The 20,056-nt window shown below is 42.7% G+C and overlaps 1 protein-coding gene and 1 long non-coding RNA gene across 7 annotated transcripts in view; one reads left to right on the plus strand and one right to left on the minus strand.

Annotated features, from left to right (window-relative positions):
• The window catches only part of NR3C2 (nuclear receptor subfamily 3 group C member 2), a 337,886-nt gene extending 317,836 nt beyond the window's left edge, over positions 1–20,050 (minus strand). Inside the window, exons 1-2 of one of the 5 annotated variants that reach the window (XM_019661357.1) lie at positions 20,018–20,050; positions 10,719–12,468 (exon numbers count right to left, since the gene is read on the minus strand). In XM_019661357.1, coding sequence (XP_019516902.1) covers positions 10,719–12,466 — 1,748 coding nt within the window. In that variant the 5' untranslated portion in view covers positions 12,467–12,468; positions 20,018–20,050. Of the gene's footprint in view, positions 1–10,718; positions 12,469–17,683; positions 18,030–18,472; positions 18,544–19,765; positions 19,785–20,017 lie in introns of those variants that run through there. The other 4 variants (XM_019661359.1, XM_019661358.1, XM_019661360.1 and 1 more) reach the window with 4 other exon arrangements.
• LOC109392737 (uncharacterized) overlaps positions 18,794–20,056 on the plus strand; it is a 19,724-nt gene continuing 18,461 nt past the window's right edge. Inside the window, exon 1 of one of the 2 annotated variants that reach the window (XR_002126119.1) lies at positions 18,794–19,397. This is a non-coding gene — a long non-coding RNA (uncharacterized LOC109392737). The remainder of the gene's footprint in view (positions 19,398–20,056) is intronic. The other variant, XR_002126120.1, reaches the window with a different exon arrangement.

The following is a 20,056-nucleotide window of genomic DNA, read 5'->3' on the forward strand; positions in this document are numbered from 1 at the left end:
AGTCATCTCCCCCAGCTACATGGGAATACAATGGGGACCTCAGGTTTGTTTCATAGTCATTTGGTTTGTTCACTCACATGAAGAACACAGTAGGTACTAAACCATTTGAAAATTACCTATTATTTTTCCCTCGTTCAATACAGAATATTCCATAGCTATTTTCTCTTAATTCTAGACTTATTAAAAAGCTTACATTAAAATACGCAGATAACAGAACTCAAAAAAGAAGAAAACCACCCAATAAAAATAGGCAACAGAGTCAATAGGCATAAAAAGAAGGCATACGGATTGCAAGTAAGCACATGAAAGATGGTTAGTATCGTTTAGGTATTAGAGAAATGCCAATCTAAACAGTAAAAAGCTATCACTGTATAGCTATTATAATGTCTGAAATTAAAAAGACTGGCTCCTTCAAGTGTTGACAAGAAGTTACAGAGCTAGAACGCTCACACGATGCTGTTGGGAACATAAAATGGTACAGTCACTGGGAAACAGTTTGATTATTTCTTAAATATTGAACCTATAGCTACCATATGATCTAGCCATTCCACTTATGCGTAAAATCAAAGCATGTGTGCATATTTACAGCAACTTTATCTGTCATAGCCAAAACAAGAATCCCAAATGTCCGTCAACAGGTGAATGGATGAACAAACTGTGGTATATTATACAATGGAATACTGCGGCATTAAAGAGAAACTCTACCGATACATGCCACAACATGGATAAATCTCAAATGCATTATGTTCAATGAAAGAAGCCAGAACTAAAGGCTACATAAAGTATGATTCCATTTATATGACAATCTAGAAAAAACAGAACTATAGGGATGGGGAACATCTATATGGCCAGGGCTTGGAAGCGAGGAGAGAAACTGACTGGACAGGCAACACACGGGAATTTTGGTGGGTGACAGAACTGTGTGTACTTTGAATGGATGGTGATATATGATGATGCATTTGGCAAAACTCATAGAATTGTACACCTAAAAGACTGAATTTTACTGTGTGTCAATTAAAAATTCAAAAATGACCTCAAAATAAAGACTAGGAATATGTAACCATTTAGCTTGGAATATGCCACTGCTTTCTTCTGTTGAGATTAGAAAAAGCAAGAAAAGTATCTGCTGATTATTTTGTGAAAATCCTATAAATACGCTGATAGGGGTCGCAACAACTTTTTGCTAAACTCAACAGAACTCTCACTGTTATTTAACAATAACTGTAATGATCTTACACAATCACAACACTTATCTAGTCACCCCAGCTACATACCCGCCCCCAGGTCCCTCTACTAACCCATTTGTTTATGCATTCAATCAGGATGTACTGAACATCAACAGGGGACCTGGCACTGTTTCAGAGATGGAAAACGTACTAGTAAACAGGACAGATAAGGTCCCTGCTCTCAGGAAGTTTACATTCTAATTAGGAGAACTGAACTAAATGAAGGTGATTCCTGATAGGTATGTGTTATGAAGACAACAAAGGAGGGTGATGTGTTAGAAGGTGAGGGTGGCGCCACTTGAAATAGAATGGTCAAGGAAGACCTCTTTGAGAGAGTGACATTTGAGCTCATCCTGAGTGACAAGAATGAGCCAGAAGCCACATCTGGAGGCAGAGCCCCCAACATGAAGAGGAACTCGGTTCTGCTGAGCCACGGAAAGGTCGGTGTGGGGCACGAGCCAGGAGGAAACAGATACGGAATAAGGTGGCCAGGGGCCTGATAATTCAGTGCTTTACAGATTCTAAATTATCTTACTTTATGCTGCTCGCAATGAGCAGCAGCCAGAGGGCTGGAATCAGACACGTAATCTGATTTATGTTTTTAAAGGATCCATCTGGCTGCCTGTTTTTCCAGGACACTCAGCTTTCTTCTGGATCTCAAGTACCTGTTTCTTCCTTTACCTGAGCTACGTGGCCTTAGGCGAATCACGTATGCACTGGCTGAGCTCAGTTTCCACATGTGTATCATGGTCACACACCAGCTACCAGCAACTGCTTACACATATGGGTTCTATCGGGCAGTTAAACATGTGCCTCTGAGACTGACTGCAGTCTCCTTTCTACTCTCTCCTTCCCAGGACACTGCCCCCATCAGTTATCCGCCCGCCCTCTTACATTTTCAAACTCCATCTCAGCACTGGTCCACTGCCCTCTTCATATGTCCCCATCCAACAGAGTCCTGTCTCTTTGTGTTGCCATCTCTTCCCTCAGCTCCTGTCTCTTTACCACCAAACAGATGCCTCCCAAGAGTAAACACGGTGCCCACATCCCCCAAGCCTCTCCTCATCATTGCTAACGTACTCTTTAGCTAATCACAGTCCAATCCTATTCCCACCACTCAACAGAGTTTCTTCTAAAAAATCACCAGCACCCATCTGTCACCAATGACTTGGTCTCATTCCTGGCCTTTCCAGCCCTATCATCAGGTTTTGAGCCACCATCTCCTACCGGATGGAAAGGATAATGTAATACACAAAGGGCAGGATTCTACTCCCAGTGTTGTTACCTACTGCTTTGTAGGATACTGGAAAAGGCAAGCCATCTCTCTGGGCCCGTTTCAGTATCGGTGCCCACAGAGCACTGCCTTTATAGAAGAGAGCCTTAAACCCCTTCTAACCTGGAAATGATTCTTCCCTATGACATCCGTGACTCGGCGCCACCTTGGTTGTCTGAACAATTCTCTGTGCCCTGTATAAGGATGCATTGCTTATCCTAATGGGGTTCTGTTCCTCCAAATTCCTAGCAAAATGAACTTTACATTATACTTGAGTCACTATGCACATTCCCTGCCCGGGCAAAAGCACCCACACTGACCCCGTCCACTGCCCCTGGTATAAGAGGCCCCCCACATCTGCAGGCCAATACATTTCCACCTATATGGAGACCCCTTCCAATCAGAGGTGGTCTGGAGCTTAAAACTCCTGTAGCCAAGGTAAACCAACACTTCTTCTCCAAGCCCCTTCTTCATGACCTCTCACTGCTCTAAACCACTCACAGTTATCCATGACAGTCAAGCTCAGAACAGGTGAGTTTCCAATGATCTTCCACATACTTTACCTTCCATTTTGAACTCAAATATTGGCTCCTCTCCTTCCTCAACAATTCAGTCCTAAAGCTATTAGGCAAGACATAGCAAAGTAGATATCCACAGCAGGGGGGTACCCATCTGCGGGGCCCACAGTGGGGCATGGAGTCCAAGGGCGGCTCCAATGCCCGATGAGGAGGGTGAGAGTTGGAGCCGAGTCTAGGGCATCCGTGTGTCCATGTGGTGTCGTCTAAGGTATACGCCAAGGGAAGAGGACAGCCCAGCAGGGCAGTCAGTGCCTGAGTGGAGAAAGGAGGGTATCCTATGGGGGAGCGTGGCCCTGAGACCCAAAATGAGGAGTTAGACCCCAATCACAGAGAGGAGAGCACCTGTGCGGACGGGGACGTTCCTTGGAGAAATGGCCGATTCCAGGGTTGGGGCAGGTGGGCCTTAAGCAAGGAAGTGCTCAGAGAAGGCTGGGGACATGGCAAAAGGACACAGAATCCAGCTCGAAGGCGCTCCCACTGGCTAAATCAGAACAACCTGAACATGAAAAATGAGGACAGTAACCAGAGATAACCCACTGCAGAAAATAAGAAACAACGATGCCATGATGCCATTAGACATAAAGAATTAAATGACTCAACAAAGTGTGATGAAGGATGGGATATTCACACAGTTTCAAAGTCCCTCTCCCCAACACCTCCTAATTGCAAAAGGGAAAAGAGTCACTTTGCCATGGAGAAGCCTGGCAGACAGCCCCTGAATCACGTGATCCAGTGGACAGGTAACGGCACACAGAAAAATCACTTGTCACCTATGAGGAGGCAACGAGAGGAACGCAGCATCACGTCTGGGACATTCCTGCCAAAGGCGCATCACCTGAATCTCAGTATGAGGAAACACGACAAACCCAAATCGAGGGACTTTCTACTAAATAGGTGGCCTTCAATCTTCGAAAGGATTGTAAATTCATGAAATCTAGAAAACACTGAGGAACTGCCCCAGACCGAAGGCGACTAAAGGGACACGACATAATGCAACTCAGTGCAAGACGTAATTCCGAACTGGATCCTTTTGCTGCAAAAGACAGACAACTGTCTTAAAATCAGCACAACTGGCAAGACCACAGTGATCTCTTACGGAGTAGATGTCAGTCACTTAACATTAATTTCTTGACTTCGATGGCTGTATTGTGGTTATGTGGGAGAATGTCCTTATTTGTAGTTCTTTTGAATGGACTTTTTTCTAAGTGTGTCATTATTTGAAAGCAAAGTTTTTATGCAAAAATCAATTCCTACACAGGCTTCTTCTGTAATATCATGACCTGTCCCACTTTTTTCCATTACCCCCCCACCACCCTTGCTCCAGAGAAACAAGTTCCCACCCTCCTGCACTGTTGCCATAGCTCCTTAACAAGGCTCCTTCCGCTCCAATCCATCCCACCACCACTGCCTAATGAAAGGTTTTTCCAAAGTGCACTTCAGCCCATGCCATTTCCCTGCTTCAAAATTTCAATCGCTCCTCATTACCTACCAAATTAAGTACAGATTTCTCAGTGTGATTTTCAAGTTCCATCCCGTTGTACTTCCAGCTAACCTGCTCCAGGCTTGCTTGCCCCCATCTCCCTCTGTCACAGCCAGCCACACAGATCAACCACACTCAGTGCTTCCTGCCCGTCTCCAGGGTTTGGCTCACTAACTCCTCCCACCAAGAAGAGCTCTCCCTCACCCTCTGCGCAGTTTTCAAGACTGACAGTGAATACCAGCTCTGAGCATCACCACCCACCCTGCCGTCTCCCCATTTTCCAAGGCTTCCCTACAGAATCCTTTCCTGTCAGAATACACAGAGCCGATTTTGCTCATTACAAACCTTATTTCATTCTGTTTGAAGTTGCAGTTTTTATGTCTCAACAACTCATGATATATATGGTGAGGTTACATACCAATGAAATAGTCATCATTAATAACATTATTAATAAGTCATAGCCATAGTTATGAATTCAGATCACCAGATATTATCTCACACTCTCTCTCGATAGTATCATTTAGACTTTTTAAGTATTCAAATTACCTTTGGTTTGTCCTCTTTCCTTCCTGAAACTAGAGTTTTCTATTTCTTGCATAAAATACAATTTTTCCTCTTTTCTACATAGAAATTTTGGCCTTGGCCGTACCCCTAACTATCATAAATTCAGTTTTCCAGAACATCAATTAACTAACACGTGCTTATATGTAATTACATTTTAGCTTCATCATTACCTTACTATATAAAGAACAGGATAAAATGCTTAAAACTGAAAACAAAGCCTATACTTGATAAGTTTAAAGCTAGAATTTCCAAAATTTAAGATGAAGACATTATCCATTTCACACTCTTATATTCCTGGAGTTTCATTAACAAGTTTTAGAAAGCAGTCTACAAAAAATATACAATTTAATGGCTATATATAAATGTAATCAAGAAGGCAATATATTTCTCCTGATTTAAATTTAGTAAATGAAGGAAAACAACAAATTATTTAGCAGCAGAGCTAAATTTTATCAGTAGATGAGTTGTATGAAACTGAAGCAACAGCTGAAAGCCTGGAATAAAAGTACTTTTTCAGTGAAAAAATTAATGACATCAAAGCCTCAGGGAAAGTGAGGTGTTACTCTCAATTACAGTGATCAATCTAACATTTGCTATTATTCTAAATACTACAAGGACAGAAAGTACAGGCGCACCCAGAATTTCAGTATTGCAAAAGGCATCTAAACCTATAAATGATAAGCCTCCAGATCCTCCTTTCAGTATGTCACTGGTATGGAAACAGCCTTAAGTTGAAAACGGGAGTTTATTTAACTGAAACCATGAGTTTCATCTCAGCTTTTTTAGGTACAAAGTGAAAAGCTCAAAATTTACTAAATACTCCAGATGATAAAAGGTACATAGACTGGCATATAAAACTAGGACACTTATGATATGCAAAGCAAAATTTATAAAAACACACTATACATAGTGATTTGTAGATTTAAAAAACCACTAAGATTTGTGTTTTTTTAATGAAATCATCACCACTGTTACCAAAAATACCATAAATGAATGAAACTGAGTAAATCATCAGGAGAAGCAACTCTCCTTTCAAAATCATTTCTAAAAATATTACTTAGAATACTAACCTGGAGAAATTCTAGGTACACCAGCAACTTCCAAATCAAAATCAAAATATTAATGGATAAATCATTAGAAAAAAGAAAGTTCCATGTCTTCATTTACAAATGATCTAAGTAATTTTGTAGTGGATTTATTTATTATAGTAATCACCAATAATCTATCGATCTCTCCCACTCACTTCTAAAACCCATCATTCTTGCAACCTTGGCATTACACAGAGATATTTACATCTCAGTGTATTTATTACTCAGCAAGTTTACTAAGAGACTGGGCAAACTTTGCAACAAATGCCTTGAATTCTGAAGGTTTTGGTTTATTATAGAAGGTGAGTTTCAAATGATTGTAGGGACAATTAAAAAATAAAAAACAACAACTGTGTGTTATTTACTAAATTGTTGCATCCTATAATGGAAAAAAATGCAGCATATATTGAAATACATACCCGACTGCTTGTCTTGAAACCTACCAGAAAATGCCCTTTGAAATGGTGAACTTTATATTTAAAAGTCTATGTTAGCACCGTGTTATGATGCTATCAAAGTGACTAAGGCTGTCACCATAAACATCCAATGTTATGTCAACAGAAAAAAAGCTGTTTGTAAAAGGAATGGTGTAAATTACAAGAACAAGAAATTCATAGGAAGTGTCAAATTCGGTAAAAGGAAAGATCTTATTTCCAAAGCCCTGCTTTTCAAAGTAAAAAGACAGGTTCACTCCGACTCACTTTTACATTTAAATGGTAAATGAGTTTTCTCTCCAGATTACCTTGGAAACTAAAGAGCTAGACTTGTGATAAAATACACTTGAAACCACACCAGCAAATATGTTAATGGATACCTCTATTTTGATTTTTAACATACATGACTCCAAGGAAACTACACGGCCACTCAAGAGCTGGACTGGAGGACCTCAGCATCTAGTTCAACTTGTTCTCCTTAAGATGAAGAAACTGGGGCTGAGAGTCGCTGTGACTCACTCAGGGTTACAGTTTTGTTTATGTACAAGCTGACAGGGAAACGCCAATCTACATGACACAGAGAGGTCCAGTGTCCATCCTAAGAGCTTTACATTCGGTTTTTGTCATAATTTACATTGCAGCATCAGACAATTCAGTCACTGGAAATTATTAACAGATAGATGACTTTTGTCACTGCTCTCACAGAATGCCCACAGACTGAAAAGGCCACAACACACACACTTCACAGCCATTACTCATTTTTTATCAGCTCAAAAAATTAATCTAGATGAGAAACATTTTTCTTGTTTGAATAGGGCACTCCTTCCTTAGTATAACATTCAATAAGAATGACACACATAAAGTATATCCTCTTTCTTCATCAGCTTCCAAGGGGTGTACAGAATAGCCAAGACCAGCAATTCTCAACTTTGGGGTCTCAGGACGCCTTTCCACTCTTACAATATATCGAGGATGCCAAAGATCTTGGGTTTCTATGAGTTATAGCTACCGATATTTATACCATGTTAGAAATTAAGACTAGTATTTATTTTAAATCATTTCAAAATAATAAGTCGTTATATGTTAGCATCAACCTATTTTATGAAAAAGTCACTATATTTCTCAGAATGAAAACTTGAGAGGAGGGGGCACCGTTTTACATTTTTGCAAGTCTCCTGTCTTGCTTAACCAAAGACAGCTGGATTTTCATATATACTTCTATATTCAATGTATGGTGATATGTTTTCGGCTCAAGTACATGAAGAAAATCTGGCCTCACACAGATATGCTGTCGGAAAAAGGCGGAGCATTTCAATGGCCTTTCCAGATAACTGCAGATAGGATTCTTTGATAACTCCATTGAAAATTGACAATGAGTAGTTTCTACAAGGTTAGCTGCAGTGAGGAATCTGAATTCATTATCAGTGAACTTTTCATATGTTGTTACATTAAAATTCATTGGTCTATCTTCAACTTTAAATGGATCTTTTTTACGCATGTGTGGCTTTTGACGACATGAACCTCCTAGGGAAGGTCTCAGGAACCCCAAACCATACTTTGAGAGCTGCTGGAAAACAGTTTAATTTCAAGTTCAACCAAAAGATGAAGGGTATAATGAAACCTACAAGCAGTTACGCACTGCCTTGATTCTTTACAACCTTTAGTTCATTAATTTATTCAACATTCCCTGAAATGGGGTATCATCATTATAAATTACAAAATAGGCAAGAAGGTTGGGTTTGGGTCCAAAAGACACAAAATAAGAGGCCAAGAATGAAGCGTGTGTGAGGTTAAATTAAACATTATATAACATGGAGGCTGAAATCTAGAAAACAATCTGAAAATCCTCTGCTATTTGAGCCTTTATTCTGAGAATAATCAAAACAAATAGATTTGGAAAGTATTCACCAGGAAAAGCTATAAAGAATTAGTAATCTAAAGATGACTTCAAATAACATTACAGCTTTGATATTAAAGTTTTGGGAAAATGCATACATAGTAACTAGCACAATACCAGCATATATGCAAACAATATGAGTCCGCTCTAACTATATTAATACGTATATAGAGAATTTTGGAATATTCAACAAAAGACACCAGTGAGCACCTGCAGTGCCCACAAATGCAGGGTCAGCTCAAGGTCACTGATTCATATGAATACGTTTAAGGCTAGACCATCAGGGGGCACTTCATGAGTTGAATGTGGTAACTACAACTAAAATAGTACAAACAGGATACAGATCAAACATAAGAGCAAATTAATGATTTAGCCACTATAGCTCTGGTATTTCTCCCAGAAATATCATCACCCAAAGCAATAGCCTCCAAAACTAAAACAGCAAAAATAGAAATATAGTAGCAAATGTATGGTGCCTAACTATGTACACACACACACACACATATAATATATATATATATATATATATATATATATATACCTCTGTATGTGTGTGTATATATATATGAGAATTTAATAACAAGAATTATCAACAAATATATCTTTTAACTACATACATAACACTTCTTTAAAATTATTTTGTTGGATTTCATATATAAAAAGAACTAAAAAAATGGAAACTAAACATTGTAAAAACACTAATGTTTAACAATAATTGCTAAAATGTGTATCATATATGCTACATACCACATGATATTCAAAGTGCTTCTCATAAACTAACTCAGTTGTCAAAACTGCCCTTGAGATGGGTACTATTTAATCCCCTTTTTACAGGTAAGAGAACTACAGCCCAGAGAGGTAAAGGGATGTGCACAAAGACACACAGCAATTAAGTGGCACCGTTGGGATTTCAACCAGGGCAGCCCTGCTCTTAACTACCAGACTATACTCACTCACAGCAACTCACTGATAAAACATTACTTATGGAAATATCTACATCATGTGCACATTTCCTTCTCTAAAAGAAAAACCAAAGCACTATGAGTAGAGTACATGCTGCATTTGGTTCAGAGGAAAGCTATGCTATCTCCTGACTTCTGTGTGAGTTTAGAATTTAAAAGATGGAGGTAGCATTAAAACATGATGGAATAGATGAAAACAGTAAGAATGTATCTTTTATGGAATGTTTGCTTCCATAAAAGCAAGCAGAGCCAGGTTTGAGTAAATGACAAGGAAAGTAACACCCTCCTGGTTTGGAAAAAAAAACAAAATAGAAGGAGGAAGATATGTAAACCCTAAATCCTGTTCATGAGATGGACATATTTCCCACAAAATAAATTTTTAAGGGAAATGTTCTTATATGCCTAGATGCCAAAGGAAGGAACTATATCTAGGAAATCAATTCTTTATATGTTCCATAAAGGGATAATTTATTACAACCATATAATAAAGCAAAGTCCAATACAAGTATCCATTGTATAACTCAGAAACCACCCTTTAGTCATATCTAAAAATCTCTTCCTTGTTCTTCTAAATATATACAATATGCTGTCTGCATCGAGGAAAGAGATATTTTACAATAAGTCTGTCTTTACAGAATGTATGCCTTCTTGCAGATCTTAAAACAAGGTTTGGGGTAACAGATTTGGGGTTCAACTTCATTTTTCACAACCAATGGAGTGATTAACAGAGAACGCTCCAGGGGGGAGTGGGGGTTGGGGGTGGGGGGAGAAGACTAAAACCACCAAGAAACTAATTTAAAGCAATTCTAGTGAACCAGTACCCAGCTAGAGAAAACAACAACAACAACAAAAATCTAGCAGCTACTCTGCTAAAGGAAACAGAGTAGCAGGCAGCAGAAAACAAACTTTTTCCAAATACCTACAACAGGCAATGCCCGGGGCCCTCGGGCGGGGAGGGTGAAACACCTGTACAGGCTCCTTCAAAGTCAACACCAACATTTTCCAAGAGAGCTTAAGAACTTTTTCTTTCTCTACTTCAAAAAAAGTACTAACATTAAACTAAAGAGCAGTGAGGGAGCACCAAATGACCATCCTGAAAATATAAATGAAACGGCAAACTGAAACGTGTTTCAATTTGTCAACAGTAAAGATAATGCTAACCCTTCAACACTTTATAAAGCCATGATTTTTAGAAAAGGAAGAAAGGCCAACTTACTTTGATACATTTTCTGGAATGTATTCTAGGACTGGGTAGCCATCATTTCTTCTAGATGACAGGTCACCGTGAGATTTCCACGACTCCACTAATGTACTGACAGAAGGAAAGGAACTCAAGTGTTGGAACGATTGGTCTCTAGCTGATCGTGATAAAGAGATTGTACCTTGAGCACCAATCCTATAGTGAAAGGACTGTCCACCTGAATTCACACCAACGATGGCAGAGGAAGGGATGCTGGCCTCGGAGTAATAGCTCCCATCATCTGGTTCTTGTTTAATCCCCATGGGGAAGCCGCTGCCTTCACAGTTACCATCGAAGCCAGGCACAGGTGGCCCTAAAATTCCTGATAGAGAATAGTAGTCTTTATCATCCATAAAGGAAAAATACGAGCCATCCATGAATGGAAATGGGTTTACCGTCGGATTCCCTTTAAAAGAGGTGCCTGAACACGAATGCTTGGTGGATTCTTGTTTTATTGGTACTGAGAACGGGGAATCAGAGTTTATTTTGCTATTTCCTCTTAGACACGAGCTGCTAAAGGCTCCATCCGGCTCCGGTTTTATGTACTGGACAATATTAAGCTGGCCCGTCACCCCGTTGGAGATGGCATTCTCTACTTCCTCGGTCTTAGGAAAGGGGACCTCTTGAGCACCTTTCTCGTGTGTGTCTGGAATGGGATCCACATCCCGGGCTCCAGTGGCTCCTGAAGGGGTGCCCGAAGCAGTGTAACTGAAGGCATTGTTTACAGGGCTACAGATAGATCCCACAGTACTCGCGGTTGGACTGGAAAGTGTAGACCTGTTATTTGTGTTGGAAGGGCTGGAAACAGAGCACCTTGAGTTGTTGATATTCGCCGGGCTAGACACAGAGGATCGCAGAGTGACATTAGGACTGGACACTGGAGATTTCACGCTGCAGTGACTCGGAGGGCTGGAAATTGGGGATTTCATGCTACTTAATGGACTTGAGAGAGGAGAGCCCACGTTGCTGGCATGTACTGGGCTGTGCGACCTGGAACCTCGATTCTCAATATTTGGGGAGCATGTCAAGGGAGTCCCCTGGGTGACGGGGCTGTGCACTGTGAAAGTGCCAAAGCTAGCCGAGGTGGAGGACACAGAGCTGATCCCAGCAGGGCTGCAGACTGAAGGCGTCATGGTCAGAGGGCTGCAAACAGACGGGTTCTTCTCATGACACATGATAGGGCTTTTGACAATGGTGCGCATGACCCCACCATTCACGGAACTCCCAGAGTCGGACATAAATGATCTCAAGGGCCTGCTCATACCTAGCGTGGAAGGACAGTGGCCATTTTCTTTGTAAAATTTCACCAGCTGTTCCACATTTTGATAAATCTTTGCTGGACTCATGCTTCTTTGTTGGATCTGATCAAAGGTGTAGTCAGCATCTCTGATGGAATCCATGTACAAACCCATGGACTCAGCTACAGTTGCTGAAAGTTCCTTAGATTCCAACTCGGTTTTAATATCAGATGTTAAAATCCCAGCCCGATTATTGTCTTGCTGAAGGCAAGGGAGTAGTTCGTGTTTTTCTTTGCTGCTTCCTTGAGTACTGTTGTTTGGAATAGCACCGGAAACACAGCTTACGTTGACAATCTCCATGTAATTATTCTCATCGGTCCTCTCTGAAGGTCCCAGGGAAGAGTGCTCCACAGCCTGAGAAACTGGACGCCACCGTCTTTCCATATCTAGACCTTCAGGGAGACTGTGGTAGCCTTTGGTCTCCATAGCTAACAAATTCACATTAAAAAAAAAAAAGACACGAAACATTGAATTAGAGTCATTTATAGCAATACTACTCGAAAAGGCATTCTAAAATTGCATTTACTAAGCTATAAATACACATTCTACTTAACTATAAGCAACACTTCAACACTATATTAAAACTGTTACCTTTTTAGGTGCCGATATAACAGAGTATTGACCATAATTTGTCCAGAAGCAATCCTATACTGTTTCGCGCCAAAATAAAAGTAACATGTTTGCTATAATGCAGTTTTTTAGAGTTTGCACAGCACATTTATAAATATTAACTTACTTAATATTCAAAGTAACCCTCGGGAAGGATGAGGCAGAAAAAAACAACAGGGTTGAGTGAGGTGGGTGACTTCCCCAAGGTCAAAGACCTAATAAGTGACAGAGCCAGGTTTAAAACTACATCTTCTAACTGGAAAGCCTTTGGAATCTTTCGAGCCTAGGGAAGCTGACTTCCACATAGAAGGCATGGCTTTATTAAAAACAATAAGGAAATACAATTAACGTTACCATTTCCCAATATAAAGTTATCAACTAAATTATCACAGGGAAAACAATTTAAGAATGATTTTTAAAACCATAAGATTTTATTAAAATGGATTAGTGATGAAGGTGATTTAATGTCAATTCTGAAAAGTCAAGGTTCATAGATCCTCACTAAGTAGTCCACAGCTCAGAGGGGCTGTAGGAAAACGCAGGGATGTCAGGACTCTCCTCTCTGTGTTTCAGTACTGGGGAGGACTTTGACACGCCCTGACCCAGTGGTACCTCTGCTAAAAAGACTTCCAACAGACAGTTTCATTCTCAACAGTAAATGGAGGAAGTTCGAGATGGGTCCTGACAACTTATGTGTTCATTCATTCAACAAATATTTACCAAGTGTGTGCCACATCCTGGGCCTACAACCAGTCACTGAATCTATGGTGATAAACAAAACAGGCACAGTCCCCATCCGTTGGCTTTCTCTATAAATTTATTTCATCAACACAATAATTACAAGAGGCTGTATTTATATAATTCTTAGGCATTATATCATTCAATGAAATATTATAAGCCTGTTACACAGATGAACTGATTTACCCTTATAAACAACCCTTTAAGATTTGCAACACTATTATCCAAAGGATACATGTGGGGAAACTGAGGCACAGGGCACCCAGCTGAGTGGCAGAGCAGGAATTTGATGCCATGTCTCTCTCTGCACCAAGGTTATCTCAACCTTGGCACTATAGACATTCCTGGGCCTGATGATTCGTTGTTATGGATGGGTGCCCTGTGCATTGTAACATGATTAGCATATCCCTGACCCCTACCCACCAGATGCCAGTAACAACGCCCTCTTCCCCCATTATGACAACCAAAAATGGCTCCAGACATTGACAAATGTCCCTAGGAGAAAAAAAAATCACCCCCCACCCTGACCCCATTGAGAACCACCACTCTTAAGAAAATTAAGTCATTCTCAGTAAAAATTTTATTTGTGCATTTTCATATACAAAACTCCTAAAATTATTATGCATGCCTTTTTCAAATCCTTCCAGTTGTGTAAACAATCTATGACCCAAAGGCCCTGATCTAAAAGATGCAATTTCTGCACTTCTGTGCACAAATATTACTTTCAGCCTGTCATTGCTTACCTCCCTTTGCCACTCACTACCTCCGTGCTTCCCCTTGTTAAAAAAAAATAAAGAGAGAGACTAGGAAGTCCTTTTGCTACAGAACTTATATTAACTAACACGAAAAAATAATGATGACTCTACTAAATAAATTGGCAACAGCTATCACAAGGCTCTATGTTGAAATTTAATGCCTAAATTGTCTGCATATTTTAATTACCTCTTACTTTTCTATATTCTACACTACATTTTAAGTTCCCAGAAGGCAGAAACTTTACCAGTTGCATCCCAAGAAGAGAGCATAGTGGAAAAAAAAAATTGAACTAGTATAATTAATACTCAGTAATTTGTGAGCATTAAAATATACCAATTACGTAGTCTACTTTTACTTAAAGAACATCATTCTATAAATTCCTAATCATAAATCAATCACAAAACACTGGAAAAATAAATCAAATGACAAAAGTTGAGGCGGCTATCTGGTAATTGCAGCCAAAAAAATTTAGTGTGGATAAAAGCCAGGTAAAAGTTGAAAAAAAACTATACAAGTGAAATGGAACCTAAGTGGCTAATATTGGTATGTTCTACTTTACTGAAAAACCATTTAGTCATAGCCACAGGCGGAAAAATACCAGTATATATTATGTGCCTCTCTGACTTCTACCTAAGAATATTCTGTCCTCTCCATAGCAAACTTCAACAGATGTATAACTAAAGTACAGATGTTTTAGCTCCAAATTCATTAAACATTACAAGAAATATGTTCAAAACTGAACCCCATCTTTGTACCACCTCCCTTCCCCACAACCCTGTCCCTAAACTCACATGCCCTGTCTTGGTAAACTGCACCACCCTCGACCCAAATGCTTGGAAGTCACTGTTGCCTAGGCACCCTTACTGAAGGCCTCCATTCGCTTACCCCTCCCCATGTCCCCACCTGCAGCCTCATTCTGGCTCCCCAGGTCCCAGGAAACAGGCCTATCTGCCCTGAGTCTAAAGGGGGATCCCCATGCAGGTCCCTCTCCAAAATAATCCATTCTCCAGATTGTCTTTTGGAAAGGATCACCACTTACTGCTTTTTTGAAGTTTCACAGGGTAAGTCTGCATGCTAAAACTCCTGGGCAGTTCTGCAGTACAGAAACCTGTTTCCTCTGTAACCCAGCGCTCCCTAAACAATTTGACCATGCGCCCTTTTTTCATAGAACACCTACTAATATTCTGAGGGACGCTCTTCATCCTTCTGCCCTAAAGCAGAAGCCGTGTCTCAGATTTCTGAGGCTACATGAAGATTTGAAGAGAATCTGTATGGCAGGCAGATGGCCAATAAGGACAATCTTAAAACACCCTACAAGCAAGCACCTGATCGCAACTTTCCGAGTCCTGTTTAGCTAGCCTTAAACTCCCTTAACAATACCATATAATCACCTGCATTTCACCACATTATGGCCAGGGCTATCATTAAAGAATTTGCAAAAGGCTTTGCTGAAATCTAAATTAGCTTTGATTAAGGCAGTCTCCTCATTTACCAACCTAATGCACCTCTCGACAAAGAAAATAGAGTAAAGGTTGGCAAAAAACACGAAAGAATGGAGGACATCTAGCATCTGCATGGCTTTCACTGCAAATAGTTTTAAAGATTAGGTTTAAAAAAAAAACAACTAGATTTATTGAAATACGTTATTGCTGAATTCTCCCTATTATTTTAGTCTTCTCTGTAAACAAATCAATCAGGTTAGGAATTTATTTCCTATGTTGTGCAGGAAACCCAGGTTGTCCTTTTGGAATTGGCATAATGACCAAGTCTGGAGCAGAATTTCAGGCGACTTGAACCTAACTAGTGAAAACTAAAAATATTAGTTGATGAATGGGATTCTCATAGAACTTCTAGCCAGAGGGAAAAGGCAAGTTTTTGTTACTAGCATATAAAATACTGGTCTACAAATCTAGCTCATATGAAATCAAACATGTGTCCTTTACAGTGAGGGTTATAACAGAGACTTTCTTGGGACAAAGACCAAAACCCTTATGACCCTTTAATTTTCATGCAAATGGCCTCCTCACAAACATAAAGGAAATTTCAAGTAAGAAAAGGAAAAGCACTGTTAGACGCTATACTTTAAATCATATATATGGTCTTAAACACTATTTTTACAAAAGAAAAATCTGGCTTTAAAATTTTATGTTTTACAGCCTGTGTTAAATTGCCCCTTTCCATAAGGAAGTAGTTGTTTTCAGGAATATTAACAAAGATTCTAGCAAATTTGTATTTTATCTGAAAACACTTTCACTTTTAACATCCTCCCCAAACATAGGCTCATTTTAAATGTATCGTTTTCTATAGTAATTTCATTATAACACGGCATCTTAGGGACCAGAACCTTAAAAATTTCACAATTTTCACTGGTAACATAGTTGTAAAAGTTTGTTGTATGTAACTATTTCTCTGTCATCCCCACTACAGAACCATTATTATGTTCCCCTCGTTTATAGATGAGGTAAATGATAGAAACCTGCCCAAGGTCACCTAAGAGAGCCGGAGAACCAGTTAGAACTGAGCACACCTGATTTCTATTCACTCACCTAATTCACTGAGCCACCTGATCTTTCCAAAATCCCCAAACCAAACTATTTCTCCCTTAAAGGAAAAAGCTCGCCTTTAGGTTATTTTTCAAAACTTCTCTCCTCAAGCATCGCCATGATAGCATGCCATGAAGTCAAACATAAAATTAAAACTTCACAGCACAACTTCACAGATGGAGAACGCTATCGTAACTGTGTAAATCTCATCAGTAACAGCACCTACAGAAATGGCAATACAAATGTTAAAAGGCAATTTAGAGCCCTGGAAATTCAGCGGCTTCAAAAACTTGTCTGCTATCAGAAGTTTTCCTAACTTTTATGTTATAAGAGTTAAAACCGATGGTGCCGTAAATCATAATTTAAACCTGGTCTTTTAAAATTCAGGAGGAAAAGCCATGCCCCTAAAATCAGTAGGAGTGCGGATGCCACCCAAAGCAGCTTCATCCTTTCTCTTCTGCCTTTAGACTCCCAACTGATGCCACAGAAAGCACTGCCTCTCTCAAGAGTTTCGTGAATCCCGGGGGCCGGGGAATGCACGCATTTCCAGAGCCCCTTTCATACAGGATCTATCAGGATTCTATCTCCTTCAACTGCCCTTAATAAGCTACACCTCCAGCTGAGATTTGGGTGCTTCCGCAATTGACAGAGGAAAGATACATTATTCAAACGTCCTTTAAAAATTGTACAAGGCAAACGACTCAAAATTCATCTTTGGGGAAAGGGAAGGGTGGTGTAGACCTCCCACTGCCAAAGGCGGCTGAAAGCTGCTCGTTAGAGGGCATTTATCCAAAGTGGCCCAACTTTCCCAAAATAGTCCTCTGGCGGCCAAAGGGGGGGAAAAGTGGAAAACCAAAACAAAACAACAAGCACACAGCACCATACTGACTGTGCCTCCGAATTACGCAGCCACTTCTCCCTGCAAAGTGCACGCTCCCGCGCCGCGGCCGCACGCCCAGGCCGGCAAGAGGCGCCCTGCCGCGCACCCCTTACACACCTGTCTCGGCCGGGGTCCGTCTCCAGGCGTCTACCTGTTGCAGCACTCGCCAACGCTACGACACTCCTGCTGCGGAGCCCCCCTAAATCCAACCACATCCAGGCCAGCGAGTGCCGCTCCCCTTGCAGCGGGAGAGCCGGAGGCGGCAATGCTCTTGCACCCAGGTGACTGCACGGGCTTCCTCCAAGCAGCCTTAAGTTGGCTTGCGTCTCCCTAGTCCAATGACACCCCGGGCGCGGAGGGGCGGAGAAGACGGGGCAGGGCTAGGGGTAGGGGCAGGGCCTGGGCGGGCGAAATGAGCGAGGGAGAGAGGGCGGGTGGAAGCCCGGAGGGGGAGTGGGCCGGCCCTGGAGCTTTTAAAAGCGGGTCACATGCCCAGATAAAGTTCAAGTTGCTATCCCGCCCCCATGAGCCCTTCCCATTGGCCCAGAGGGAAGCAAGTTTCCACGCTGCATGGGTCAGGCGGGCTTCTCATTGGGCAATCCCGGCTGTCAGTCACCAGGAGGGCGACATGACTGATACAAAGTTGCTGCGACACAGCCTGAACGCGGCAGCTTCCTTAAAGCCGCAGCAGCGGCGGGCGTTTGGGGTGCCCGATAGCGGCTACGACACTGGGCGGTAGGCACGCTCCGCACGTTGACCCTCGTCCCCCTCGCTCGACCGCCCCTCACTTGCTGGCGCCCACCTTGCTCTCCTGGCTGACCCTAAGATATCTGGAAAGACATGCAAAGTGTGGTGACGCGGAAGAAGTCGGTTTTTCCGATAGCCAGTCAAGGTGTTATCCCCTACCTAATGCTCTCCACCTGCAGCGCCAGGTGAGAGGCAGCCGTGGCCCAGGCACCGCCCTCAGCGTCCGCGTGCAGGGGAGGACCCCCGGGGTGGGGCTTCACCCGACCCCTTAAGTCCTCTCCACGCCCCTTTTCCTGGGTCTACCAAATTACCTCTCGCAGAGCAGCCGCAGCAGCCGCTGCCAGCAAGCAAAAGGATCACGTTCCCATTCGATTTGAATTTCCTTGTCTTAACCGTACAGGAAAAGCGGGTGATTTCAGTGCAGCCAAGCTCTTTAAACAGAACCGCTCACCACCCCCACCCCACCCCCACCCCCAAAAAAGTGCCAGGGTAAGAACTGTGCTCTCTTATAATTTTGTTGCTGTATTTACTACTTTAGGATTGGATTTTTCCACTAGTTCAATTTGAAAGAAAGCTTACCGTCCAGGATGTCCACTTTATGATGGGTGGGAGGAGTGCACATAATTGGGAGACACATAAAGAAGGGGAGAAGGAACCAAACTGTTTTCTAAGGATCCAGCGTCTACGAAAAGAAATTTCCGTTTCCCTCCAACCGCCCCCACCTGGACTCTCCTCCTGGCCACCCAAACGCTGTAGTTACTAAGCAAAAGGATGGACTTCTTTAACTTTGATTTCAAAGGACTGAGGCGCCGCGTTTGAGGCTCGGTTTTAGGCTCCGGGCTGGCTTGGAGTCAGCACCAGTGACGTACACACCTAAATCTGGTCCCCGGCCCGCGGCGACCCGTAGCCCGGCGCCGGCAGCTGTGCAGCCTCCCGCCTCACCCTTGGCCCGCACTCCACGTAAGTCGGAAGGTGGGGGAAGCGTGCACCCCGTGCCCAGAGGCCCCTCCTCGCCTTACAGTTCATTAAGCTTAGGGATTTCAGACCCCGAACGCAAGAAGACTCGAACTCCCAGCCGCTTCAGGTAGGGAACTCCCTGGCAGCCGGTGCGACCGCGGCGGCGCGGGAGACCTGGTTCCGACCCCCGACTCAGGTGTTCGGCAGTCCCTCCCCTGCGCCGAGCGGCCCCTGGCGCCCCCACCCCACCCCCCCGCAGCCAGGAGTCCCAGCCAAGTGTTCCAACTTTCCCGCGGGGCCCGCCATCACGCGCGCTCTCCTGGCCAGACGAGTAGTCGGGCATCGATCGCACCCGGGCCGAGCGCGGGCGGCAGGCAGGAGCTGGGGGAGCCCGGGACTTAGCGCCCCGGCGCGCGAGGAGGCGGCGGCTCAACCTGCGCTGCCGAATTATTCATCATTAAAGGAATGGACGTGTCTGTGTTACTAAGTTTTTACCTCCTTTACGGAGAGCTGGTCCTGCCCTGGATATCGGCTTCTTGCAAAATCTAGGTTAGAACCGTGCAGGGACAGCCACCTCGATCGCTCGCCCGCCTGCCACTCAGCACCCCGACCAGGCGGCGGCCCGGCGGGCACCTTGCCTCCTGCCCGCAGCCCACCTCGGCTCACCCACCCCGCGCCCTCTGCGCGGACCCTGCACTCCTCAGGTCCCCTCCCGCCGCTGTCCGCGCAAAGTGTCGCTGCACTCACCTTTTCTAGGACATGGTGGGGAGGTTGGGGCGCGGGGCG

Source organism: Hipposideros armiger, unplaced genomic scaffold (assembly GCF_001890085.2).
Source record: "Hipposideros armiger isolate ML-2016 unplaced genomic scaffold, ASM189008v1 scaffold_346, whole genome shotgun sequence".
Lineage (NCBI taxonomy): Eukaryota > Metazoa > Chordata > Mammalia > Chiroptera > Hipposideridae > Hipposideros > Hipposideros armiger.